Consider the following 12,420-nt stretch of genomic DNA (forward strand, 5'->3'; position numbering starts at 1 on the left):
TGGGAAGATGCTCAAGGGCTCCAGATATTTGGGGGACATTCTGTTTATAGGAGTCCAGAGGAGGAGGAGGAGGCTGGTTGCTAAGGTGCACCATGGGTATCCTTTTTGATGGACAATTTTTAAGTTACATAATCATTTCCCTGCTGTGCACGTCACTTCCTATAATGATTTTAATCCTTTAAATACTCAGTTATGCATAGGCGAAAGATGGTCAGTAGGGGATTCTCCCAACACTGCCTGGATGGCCAAGAACCAGAGACTTGATAACCCAGAAACTTAAGGTAGAACCAAAGATGACTGCTCTCCCCTCAAAAATATCAATGAAATGTATCAATGAAATAATCCCCAATGGTATTCTTTTATCCTTGCCCATCAGTGCCTTGTCTGGCCATCATCTAATTTCCTTCTCCAGCAGATGAGAGTGAGGGTAGAAACCCACAGCCAGACATTATGGAGAGAGTGTGTCTAAATTGGAGGTCTACATTAGTAGATCAATGAGCTCCCTTAAGAGCTCAGGGAACCTCATGGGGGGGAGGAAAGATTGTAGGAGTCAGAGAAGGTGGGCACCAGGAGATCATGGCCCATTGAGCCAACTAAGCAGGGCTCTCATGGGCTCACAGAGACTGAAGCTCAAGCACAGGGCCTGCATGAGTCTGCACCAGGTCCTCTGAGTGTGTGTTGTGGCTGTTACCTTGGTGTTTCTGTGGGACCCCTGACAGTGGGCGCAGGCGTGTCTCTGATTCCTGTGCCTGCTCCTGGGACTCTTTTCCTCCTATTGGGTTGTTTTGTCCAGCCTCAGTGTAACAGCTTTTGTCTTGTCTTATCGTATCTCAGTTTTGTGTGTGTGTTTGCTTGGAGGCCTGCTCCTTTCTGAAGGGAAATGGAGGGGGAATGAACCTGGGGAAGAGGGGATGGGGTAGGGTGCTGGGAGAAATGGAGGGAGGGGAAACTGTGGCCTGGGTGTATGGTATGAGAGAAGAATCTATTTTCAATTAAAAAACAAGTTCACTTGGAGGAGAGTTTGCATTACTGGGGATGAAACATAGTTTGTTCTTATTTTTATTTTTCCCTTTATCCATTTAGCCACTCCATCTTGTGTCTGAATAATTAATCCTTTTACACCTAAAATAACTGCTGTTAGGAAAGTAGTTACATTATGTGTTGTGTGGGAGTGGGGCGTTACCGTAGACGCTGCTAATGTGAAAGTGAAAGGGTCTGCATCTATTATAATTCATTTTAAGCCAATAACTCCAGTCATAAACACAAATTTTATTCTTTATCTCCCCCTTCATTCTGGTTAGTAGCTTCACAAACTCTATCCTCTTGATTTTGCATCCGTTAAAATATTTTGTAGGTGTTTTTCTTTTTCTTTTCACTTCCACTGTAGAACTCACACCAGAATAGCAAGTCGATTTCCTGTATAGTGCCACAGGGTTCTGCATCAGGGTGTGTGTCTCTTTTCACCATGGTCTTTGTGCCATTGTCTCAAGCCTTGTCTTCTCGACTTGATGGACGCCCTGTTACTTTCTTTGTGGTGATCTACATCTTCTTTCTCTACACAAGTCTTTATTGCGTTTTCACCTTTGGAATATATTCTTTGCTGGTTGTTTTCTCTCAGTTCTCTGAATCCACCATCTCTGGTCCACCAACTTTGCTAAGAAATACACTCGTAAGTAGCCTTAGAGGCCTCTTTTACCTCAACAGGTTGCTCTTCGTTGCTTTGAAACTCCTTCTCTGATGTTGGTGATTTAATTATATTTTGTCACAATTTAAATTTCTTTGGGTTTTCTGGGTTTGTGGTAGTTGGGGTACATTGGGCTTCTTCAAGCTAGGGATATGTATTTCTTGTTTTTCATGCCTTGATTATGATTGTGATGGTTCATTAGAATTGGTTCTCTTCTTTTATAATTTTTGTAAGACACACAGGGCACATGCCATGTATCCCTTAGGTTTTCTTTACTCTTTTTAATTCCCTTTTTCTCCTATGGTTGGAGAATTCCAGATGACCAGTCCGTGGGTCAGCTTGGTATTTCCTCTCTGTAATTGTGCACAGTTGGACAGCTCCAGAGAAATCCACAACTCCTCCAGTACCTTCTGGAACTCTGATGCTCTCGGTCTTTAAGGTTTTCCCAAGTACTATTACTATTCTTGTTTTGTTTGTCTCAGTTTTCTGGCCTTATTCATGATGCTCCTTTAAACTCTTTTCCAGGAAATTCGTGTACGTCTGTCTCTCCAGGAACAGATCTTAGGTTTTGCTTAGGGCAATTCAGTCGGATTGCATTTCTCTGTTCCTTCATGAGACCAGTAGCTTCCTCTTCGAGCCCGCACATTTGGAAAAAAAAAAAAAATAGCTGCCTCGTTGGTCTCTGTGCATTGCTTCCATCAGACCTTCTCCTGGGTCCAGTTGGCTATCTTGGGGGCTTCTTAAACCTTTTCTGGGGAGGTGTTTTCGATGGGTACGTAGTTCACTTTCCAGATCAGTGAGCTATGTTGAACTGGTCTTTGGGTGTTTGTAGTCTCTTGCTCTCTGTAGCCTATCTGAAGCACCGCAGGCTTTCTGACAAACACATGATGTTTGAATTCTCTGTTGTTCTCCAGATCTTTCCCCGCGCACAAGGTTTGTTGGATCTGTCGATGCTCTGAGTCTCACAGGACAAAATCCCTTGCTCAGAGGGTCTCCAGGAGACCGTGGTACCCACCTTCCTGCCTTCTCCTCTACCCCAGCAGAGGAGCAACATGTCCAGAACATTTTCAAAGCTGCAGCAGGCTTGCTGGCTGCTGGCTTGGTCCTCCAGGCCCTCCCATGGCCACTGTAACTGCTAAACTCATTTTGGCTTTCTGTAGTCACAGTTTTTGGTCAACTTGATAGAAACCTAGATATGCTTGGGGAGAAGGAGCCTTAACTGAGGGACCATGCCATCTCGCTGGACACATCTGTGGGGCATTTTCTTGATTGCCACTCCTGGGTAGGAATCATGAGTTGTATGAGAGAGCAAGCTGAATAAGCTGTGGTGAGCAGGTCAGTAGGCAGCTCTGCTCCGTCAGCTCCTGCCCTGGCCCCTGTCAATGACAGGCTGTGCCCTGGAAGCCACAGGAACCCCTCTGTCTCCAACACTGCTTTTGGTAGGCATTTGATCACAGCAACAGAAAACAAACAGGAGTACCTGGTACCCCGACGTTGAAGGTATGCTAGTTCCTCTTCAGTGGCCTGAGTTGGGCAGCACAGAAATTGTTAGAGGTTTTTGTTTGTTTGTTTGTTTTTGTTTTTTTGTTTTGTTTTGTTTTGATCTAAGCTCTGCCCCACAGTTACCTGGCAACAGCCAGGTGTGCCTGACTCTGTAAAAGGGGCTGCTCAGCTCCCTCTGCTCTCTCTTGCTCTTGCCTTCTTGCTCCTGCTCTATCCTCCTGCCCCCTCCCTCACCATTCCCTGCCCCGTCTCTCTTCCTGGTCATGGTGGTTCTGTCTGGGAGAGAGGCTGGTGTCATAGTAGGAAGTGCCTTTGCCTCTCCTTGTGCTGTACTTGTTCTTGGTTCTGAGTTGTCTGAGGTACTGGGAATTCTTAACTGACTCCTGGAGTTCTCATAAAGGCCTCGTAGGCCTTGTACCTTTGCTGAGTCAGCGTTTCTGTGGGTGGATGCCATGCAGAGCTTCCTGCCCTGCCAACTCAGTGCTCTCACTGGAACCTCGTGATCCTTCATGGTGTCCTATCCCAGTATTCCACACTGCGCTGTCAGCTGGCTCGTTATTGACGTTTCCTACACATTAGAAGGACTAAGGAATCAATGGGTGTTTCATTCAAAAGTAGCTGAAGAGTGTTAGTCCCAAATCAACAGAAGGGCAGAAGAGTCTGTCATTGAGTTCTCTCCGTTTTTTCACTAGATATTTTCTTTTAAAAACAGTTTTCCTCCATTCTGTGAAGTTTTACTCTCAGGAGAGCAGATTAAAATTCAGCTGGGTAGTTTCTGTGATGTCTCACACAGGCTCCGTAACCTTCATGACATACAGCCTTAGGGGGTGTGTGTGTGTGTGTGTGTGTGTGTGTGTGTATTCTTTTCTCTGAGGCAGAAATTGGATACATGTGAACTGCTGAGAAGGTGAGAAGATTTGGTACAGGTTTTAGCTCACAGCTGCAACAGCTGGCAGATGGTGGGGGCTAACGTGACGGTGTGCCCTGGCTAAAATGATGTCGGCAAAATGTTCTCTGCTACTGGGCAAGCCTGTGGATAAATGAAGATTTATTCCCTACTGGGAAGCTGTGATTGATCAGCAAACCTCCATTATAGGGTATTGCTGCCTTTGGCAGCATGTTTAGTAGTAAAAAAAAAAAAAAAAAAAAAAAAAAAAAAACTTTGTAGCAACCAGGCAAAATGTGGAAGGGCAGCCTCTGAGAGTTGTGTCATGGATGCTTACGATTTAGAGTCTGTATGTTCTTCACAAACACCTAGTTGTTAAGGAAGAGGGATTAGACAGCGAGTGATAACTGACTGCCCATTTTACCAAGGAGAGACTTCCTGCAAACATCTGGAATCTGTTTGCGTTTCCACTTCAGATACACCTGGGAAGCCGAACTATAATCTACCCACTTCACTAACTTCACTATTCACCAGAGACCTGCAGCAGGGAGAACCTTGACCAAATTCCTGCCTCCTCTCAGAACACTGAGTCAGATTCCTGTGGGAGAGAGCTGAGAAGAGAGACCGAGCCCCTCACCACTGTCAGGCAGTCCTTCAGGCCTGCTGCCTGGGAATGGCATTCTGCTGACCATTCTAGACAATAGAGCTGCCCCTTTTATCATCATTATTATTATTTAAAGACAGCTTTCCTTTCCTCTCAGGTAGTTGGCAGCTAGCAATTTTAATGAGCCAGGTTTATGGATGGCTGCAGAAATCCTCTCCTCTCTAGCCGTATCTATCCATCAGCCTTCCCATGGCACTTTATTGCGGAGACAGCAGGGACACAGCTCGTCAGAATCGCCCCAGCGGAATGTTGTGATAGGAGAAGAGGAATAGATTACATATTTATGTAGTCTTTGAAAATGCAGTGGGACAGTGAGACAGCTTGTAGCATATGCAACCACGTTAAATGATTATTAACCTTCCCTGGCTTGCAAGTGCTGGGCACATATACTGGTGCCCACATGCGTTGTACGATTGAAACATTAATGAGACTTTTGAAATGGTCAAATTAAAAGTATTTGTTATTGCAGGTTCTGGGGAGCCTCAAAACTAGCTTCCAAAAATAGAAGGAAAAGTCAAAATGGAGAGAGGAATAATAACAGTTCCGGGTTGTAGCTGAGGGATTAAAGTAAGGCTGTCCGTGGTGACCGGGTTCCCCGTGGACTGTAGCTGGGGAATGAGCTCTTTTCTCTCAGTGCATCCCACACTGGGAGTGGGGGTGGCTTTGCAGTAATGTGTAATTTCTGGAGAAGCTAGACTCTTCTCTACTCCTAGGGTGACAAAGGCTGCCCGCTGAGCTGAGCCTTTGATCCTTGAACTAGAATGTTTTCCAGAGATTTTGTTGGCAAGGGCAGAGTGACTCTGCTTAGCTGTAGTCACACGGTCAAACAGGCTTGTGTTCTTCCAAAGTCCTCCCTTAACTTTTCCCAAGACACCCGCCGCCTCTTCTCAAACACACTCATGGCTGGTTTACTAAAGCCAGCATTTACCAATGCCTTGCACTGTCCGAGAGTACCAGGAATATAGGTGGAGAACCCCTTGTAATGCTGAGGGGGAGACCAGCGTCCTCTTTGCTGTCATGGTGTGGTTGTGGAGACAAGGAAACAGGGGGTTCCAACAACTTCATGGTTGGCAGAAGCTAGGAGCAGAGGAACTTCATGAGTTGTGAGTCCACGTGCTTTTCAAAGTCCTGGGTGTTTGTCTGGCTGTAGTTGAAGGAGGGAGAGAGGGAAGAGCTGAGCTGTGGTTGGTGAGCCGAGGCGAGGCTCACCTCCTAGGGTACCTCTATGAGAGATCTACTTATCTATCCTTTCTTCCTTCCTTCCTTCCTTCCTTCCTTCCTTCCTTCCTTCCTTCCTTTCTTCCTTCCTTCCCCCCTCCCTCTTTCTTCCCTCCCTCCCTCCCCCCTTCCTTTCTTTCATCAAAGGTAGGGAGCCTACAAAGGCCCATGCTTCCGAGCCTTCCCCTCCTCCTTTCCCCTTGTGCCGAACAACCAAGTGTGGCAGATCATGAACTCACACATGAGATGAGAAGCAGTTGTCACTTGCATCAGGTATAAACGACAGAGGCCATTTTGGCTTGAGTGTACTTCCCAGCCTGACTGGGTACTGGCAAACTCCTTTGACAAAACAAAATTGCTTTGGGAAGGTGCTTTCACTTTGGTCATATATTCTTGTACAACAACAAGATTGTTCTTTTCCCAACGCTTGCAAACCAGTTCTGCCAATGGTGAACTGAAGGAGCTGTGGGACCCATGGACCCAAGGACCCAGGGGAGGATGGTGTTTCACTGTCTGTCCCTGTTGCCATGGAAGGCTCTTATCAGCTTGGGAATAAGTCTGAGCCTTAGAACACCGTGTAGCCCACCCCCACTCCCCCCTCCTTTTAGAAGACATGACTCTGAATCTACCGAGCAGGTAGACATGTTCTCCATTGGGCCCCTGGAGCCCACACTGAACTCAGGAATGGTGTTATTTTAATTGTTAAGTGAGAGAAAACGACAGGTTGTAAATTAGGCTAATTGAGCTGCAGAATTCTGGTTTCCTGCAATTTAAGACTCTATCCTGGGCATAAATGAAATATTCAGAAAGCAGAGGATCTGGAGATGAAACCTGCAGGGGGAAAAGTTTAGTTTAGGATATGGTCTTAAAATTCCAGGGATTGAAAGTACAGGCTTTTTTCTGTGTGGGCCTCGGCTGCAGGGCCCAGGTTGTTAGTGAGGAACTGTGTAAAGCTGGCAGTTAGCCTGGAGTGTAGAATAAAGGGTTTAATCTGGAAAGTTCTTTAGCCTTGGCTCTTTGAGATGGAGTTCTGCTCTGGATTTCCTCACTCAGATGCCATCTAGATCTCTATGACAGTTGACATAGCTGGAAGAAATGATAACACTAGTTACCCAGGAATGAAGAGAGGAGGTTCCTTTCTGAGAACAGAAGATTGACCACAGCCAGCCAGACCTGCTCTTTCTTAGAAGTCTGGGGCCACTAGGACCATCAGAAATATTGACTCTCAGCCTCTTTGCACACCTACCAGCTGGTAACAATCGGCATTTCAGCAGCTCACTCGGGAAGATTCGTACGTATAAGGAAGTCTGAGACACAAACAGTGGCCGCTAAGTAGCCTCGGTAACTCAGTAAATCTTCATGGCAGCCGAATGGAGTGTGTTTGTGTGGAGAGACGGACCCTGTGCCTAATCTAGGGGAGCTCACCATCTAGGGAAAACATGCATGACATCACAAACGAAGAGCCTTCAGCCATCGGGACACTGGTGAGCAGAAGCCCAGCTGTTTGCTTTGGTGTGCGGGTCTCTCCTATCCTTAATAGAGCAGAGCAGGGAGAAGCTGAAATGCCCAGCCTCTCCATTTGCTGTTTCCTCAGGTGAGGCATTGGGAAGAAAGCCTTCGGGGACCAGTAGCCTGTTTACTTACTGAATGCATCCTCTATACACCTCGACACCCCTGCTGCAGAGATAGAGTTAGGTCCCTGGAGCTCGTAGCCTCCTGGGATGTGAGATAAGAGGAGGGAGCTACAGTCCAGTGGAATATGAATTGCATTGAGTACAGAGGCTCAGCTTTGGTTCTGTGCAGGGCTGGCTCTTGGAAGGCTTCTGAGTGGAAGGAGGCGGACTTTTTTAGCTGGGATAATACGGCTCTCCGCTAGCATAGCACCCAGCTCTAGCTGTCCGTTCCTCATTCCTGTCTGAGCTGCAGAGGTCAAAAATCAACACATGCAGAAGAGAGAAGGCCCCAGGGATTTGGTGGGATATGCCGGCAGGAGAAGGCTTTGGTCTGAAGGATGCCCTAAGATTGTGGAAGTAGTCATGTTTGGTGCATACGACATGTTTCAAATGTTTCCAAGGACTGCTCATCTCTGCTGGGTGTTAGACCCAGTTACTCTCAGTGGTAGACAGAGAGCTTTTAAATGGTGCTGATCTCACTAGAGCCAATTAAAGGTGCAGTGCTGGCTGTGCCTGCCCTGGAAGCTGAATTTATGAAGCAACTACCTGGTGCAGAGTGTAGGGTGAGATGCCCCGGGGGAGGGGTCAGAGGGGGAATCGGGGAGGAGCAAAGAGACAATGAAGAACATGGTCCAGGCACAGACTCTTAAACATGGCACAATCTTGTTTGTTCTTTTCGACAGAGCCCAGCTGTAAATCAGTCACTAGAGATCCTAGCCTAGGATAAACAACAGACATGTGACCAGCAATACTAACCAATTTTCTTAGAGAACAGAGCATGTTTCTGACACTGTGCTGGCTGTTTTATCTGTGACATTTCTAATTAATTAAAAAAAAAAAAAGTCCCCAAGGCTGGTTCTATTATCTGTTTTGTATAGGTGAGGAAAATGAACCTCAGAAAGCTTGTCACTGGCAGAGCAGGGACTCCAGAGCAGCCTTGTCAAATGCTAAAGCCCTGTCTTCTTTTGACTGAACTGTGTACTACACTGAAAGCCAGGCCTGGGAAATCTGGTCAGGTTACTCTAGGACCAAAGGGCATGGGGTTTGTGACTTTGGATTTTGGAGGTCTTGAAACCACTGTGGGGGACATCAAGGTTACCCTGGTGTTGAAAAGAAGCCAATGACTCTTTGTGCTCACCCACTGATGAGCAGTGGTGAGGTTGCCTGCCTTGGGTGAAGCAAGCTAAGTGAGGAAATGGAGTAGACACACTGTGTGTTCTCTCAGGAGAGGGAATGGAGTAGACACACTGTGTGTTCTCTCAGAAGGGGGAATGACACAGACACACTATGTGTTCTCTCAGGAGAGGGAATGGAGTAGACACACTATGTGTTCTCTCAGGATGGGGAATGGAGTAGACACACTGTGTGTTCTCTCAGGAGAGAGAATGGAGTAGACACACTATGTGTTCTCTCAGGATGGGGAATAGAGTAGACACACTGTGTATTTTCTCAGGAGAGGGAATGGAGTAGACACACTGTGTGTTCTCTCAGGAGAGGGAATGGAGTAGACACACTGTATGTTCTCTCAGGAGGGAGAATGGAGCAGACACTGTGTGCTCTCTCAGGATGTTGGACTTTGAATAAAATGTCAGCCCCTGGACAGAGAAGCCTCAGAGGTTGGTTTCAGAACCTACGCCCAGGTTTTATTGGTATGTTCTGGGCACAGGAAACATGAGAAGAAGAAAAATGAGCCTGGCTCTGCAGGACTTGGAATCACCTAAGAGGACAGGGAGGGACCAGCTAGAGGCTGTGAGGAGCTGCTGTCTACTTTGCTTCTGCCTTTATGGGAAGCTTTTGTGGAAGCTGCCTGATTCCCCCAGGATGCGTAGTCTTCAGGGCATGCAGTAAATAATCTGAACATATTGAGAACTTTTTTGTTCTGTTCTTTATGAACACACCCTGTTGTATAAGCCCTGGTCCATGGAACCCATGGAGATGCATAGGAAGCCTTTGCTAGGGAAGGTGGGCTCTTGGCCAATTGATGGATAGGGTGAGCTACCTTTCCCAACCTGGGTCAGGTCATTTCAGGGAGGAAAGAGCTGCGCTCTCCTATGGGTCCCCCCTGAGGCAGTAGGAGGCATTCCCGTGGACGGTGGTCTCAGGTGCCAAGCTTTCAGATAGTCGTCCAGGCAAGCACTGTCAGCAGTGGGCTGGCCTGCTCAGCTCCTTCTCTGTGACCTCTGCTCCCAGCAAAGTCTGACCCTTCTACATGTACACACCTCATTCCTGACACTAAGCAGGTGATCTGTGCACCTCACTTGTAGCTAGTTGCAGCACACCAGGGATTAGTTCAGTGTTGGTCTGAAGTGTACGACTGCGTACTTATTAAAGCACTGTCCTGATGGGCTCTGGGAGGAGACTTCTGGTGAGAATTTCAGGAGCCACTGAAAATGGCTGATAGGGGTACACTTTGGTTCAGGGCATATAAACCACTCTCTGTTGTCCCCTAAGATAATGGTACCATTCTGCATTTAGACCCTGGTGACCTAGGAGGCTGCAAGGCCAAGATTGGTCAGGTTTAATAGATAGATAGCAGCTGGCAGGAGAGTAGGCGTGCCCTGTTCTTCTCCTCTCTGGATGGAGCTTAGATGCATGAGGCACAGAAGTGGGCATTAGTGCGCCAGGGGCATTTGCTTTTCAGAGAAGACCTTCCCTGGAGGCATCTCCTCTTGGTGAGATATTCACAAACTGGAAATGGGGCAAGACACAGAGGGTAGGAATTAGGAACAGAAAAGGTGTTTATTCTCAGAAAACTGGAAGCCTTTAGGCCTCCCTGGTCTCCTGAGCTGACCACACACCCCACTCACAGCACTCCCTAAGGATGGATTGTTGTTTTGTAAAGAGCCTGGAGTCCCAGTTTACCATCATTTGGTGGTGGGGCAGTCTAGATTTTAATTTGTGTCTGGATGTAGATTAAGAAAAATGGAGGTGAACTTGAAAACTCAAATCTTGCTACTTAGTTGCTGGTAGGGTAATGAAGACTGGATGTGTTTGGAGGCTGTAGTTTTCTTGAGTGTTCCAGGGCCAGACCTCCTGAGATCCTAAGCTTAGTCACAGACTCTCGCGGTACCTGGAGCCTCATGCAGTTTCGCTACTCCAGGGGATTCTCCATGGTTAAAAGTATGAGGGAGCTAAGTTTGAGCACTGAGCCAGCTCCTGAGGGTTTTCAGGCATATTTTGAAATGGGATGTGTCTAGCATCACTTTATAGAGAAGTGCCCTAAAGAATTGACATGATCAGGTAGCTCTTCAGTACCCAACTGCCTGGCTGGTGCAATTTGGGGATAGAAAGAAAGACTTTTTGTCAGATAGTAAAGCCTAATTAATGCAGACAGGCTAAGTAAATGAGGGCAGAGGTATACTCTGTGGTACTAGACAGCCCTGAGATGCTGCAGAATAGTGAATGACACGGGAAGAGCTCATGGTTTCTTAAGTACAAAAAGCAGGCTACAAGGGAGTGGGTGCAGAAGGATCGTATTCACTCATGACTTAAAAGCAAATACAGACCAAGTCTGGCAAGGCAGACCTCAACTTTTTAACAACGGCTCTCTGGAAACTCAGCTAGTGGGTGATTATTTTTTACATTTTTATATGTTCATATGTTCATGCTAACTTGAGGTAATAGTTACAGTTCTCAAGCCAAAGGAGGAAAGTCTGTGTGTGTGTGTGTGTGTGTGTGTGTGTGTGTGTGTGTGTGTGTGTATTTGAAGATCAGAGTCAAGAAAACAATGAGTAAATATTGTGGAATTGTTTAGAATCGTGCTATACAGTTTCAAATGAAGAAACGGGGCTGAGGATGGCTTTACTATTTTCCCAGGCTTGTAACTATGCAATGAAATCTTCTGTAAAGAGTCTAAGACAGCAGTATTTTTAATATATACCCAGTTTCAAACTAACCATTAAGCAACCAACATAGACCATGGGAATAAACATGAACCTGGAATTACCTGATCCTCACACCACAAATTGATGGTAGCAACTCACACATAGTAGGCGCTCAGAAAATGATTAGTTCATCTTCCCCCTACCCCCCACAAGCAGTGTGTTGAGATATCCTTGTAGTAAAATCGCAACTCTTCCAAGCAGACAACAAAGAAGCTACTTTGAATTCATTCCTCTTGAATTAGCTGTTTGTTAAGCCAACACCAGAGATTCTTGTTTGGTAGCCTGAGAGATTAGTATCCACTTTGAAGCATGTGCTTTTAAAGATGAAAACAACATAGATTTCTAGCCTGGCCTGTGAGACCTTTGCTCTGAGGAGAGGAGGGTTTCTGCAGGCAGATCTTCCAGCTGAGGGTACCTGCGTTTAGGAACAGAGCGACCCTGCTACTTTGTAATACTAGCCAAATGGATTTGAAGGCATGTCTCGCTCGCCTGTGGGGGAGGTAGTTTCTTTTTCATGTTCAGCATCATAGCCTCTCATTTCCTGGGTTACCTTTGCCGTATTTCATGGACATTATTCAGTAGAAAACAGCCACTAAATATTTCCTAAGTTATTAATTCATTAATAAGCCCATTAGGCTCTGGCTGCTTTGCAGTGACTAATGGCAAGGACTCCTCCTCCACCCAACTGCCATTTCAGTTACCCCTGCTGGCCAGAGCTGTAGGCTGAAGTGACTCTAGATTTGTGTGTGAACTCTCCTCTGTTACCAAAGAAAGCTTTGCAGAAGCCAGTGCATCAGATGCATGTTGTATTCATGATTAATGATTCTAGCCCACCGGTCTACCCTGCTTCTTCAGAACAATTATTTTAACTGTACCCTCCTTTGGGGAATTGCTCCTTATGGTTAATA

The 12,420-nt window shown here is 46.4% G+C and overlaps 1 protein-coding gene across 3 annotated transcripts in view; it reads left to right on the forward strand.

The window, feature by feature from the left end:
- The window catches only part of Spock1 (SPARC (osteonectin), cwcv and kazal like domains proteoglycan 1), a 475,872-nt gene that overhangs the window by 155,951 nt on the left and 307,501 nt on the right, over positions 1–12,420 (forward strand). The window contains exons 1-2 of one of the 3 annotated variants that reach the window (XM_076938923.1): positions 5,619–5,840; positions 7,205–7,439. The exons of the other annotated variants lie outside the window; for them this stretch is intronic. Of the exons in view, the coding sequence (XP_076795038.1) occupies positions 7,395–7,439 (45 nt within the window). The 5' untranslated portion in view covers positions 5,619–5,840; positions 7,205–7,394. Of the gene's footprint in view, positions 1–5,618; positions 5,841–7,204; positions 7,440–12,420 lie in introns of those variants that run through there. 3 annotated transcript variants of the gene reach the window in all.

The sequence above is a fragment of the Arvicanthis niloticus genome, chromosome 8 (genome assembly GCF_011762505.2).
Source record: "Arvicanthis niloticus isolate mArvNil1 chromosome 8, mArvNil1.pat.X, whole genome shotgun sequence".
Lineage (NCBI taxonomy): Eukaryota > Metazoa > Chordata > Mammalia > Rodentia > Muridae > Arvicanthis > Arvicanthis niloticus.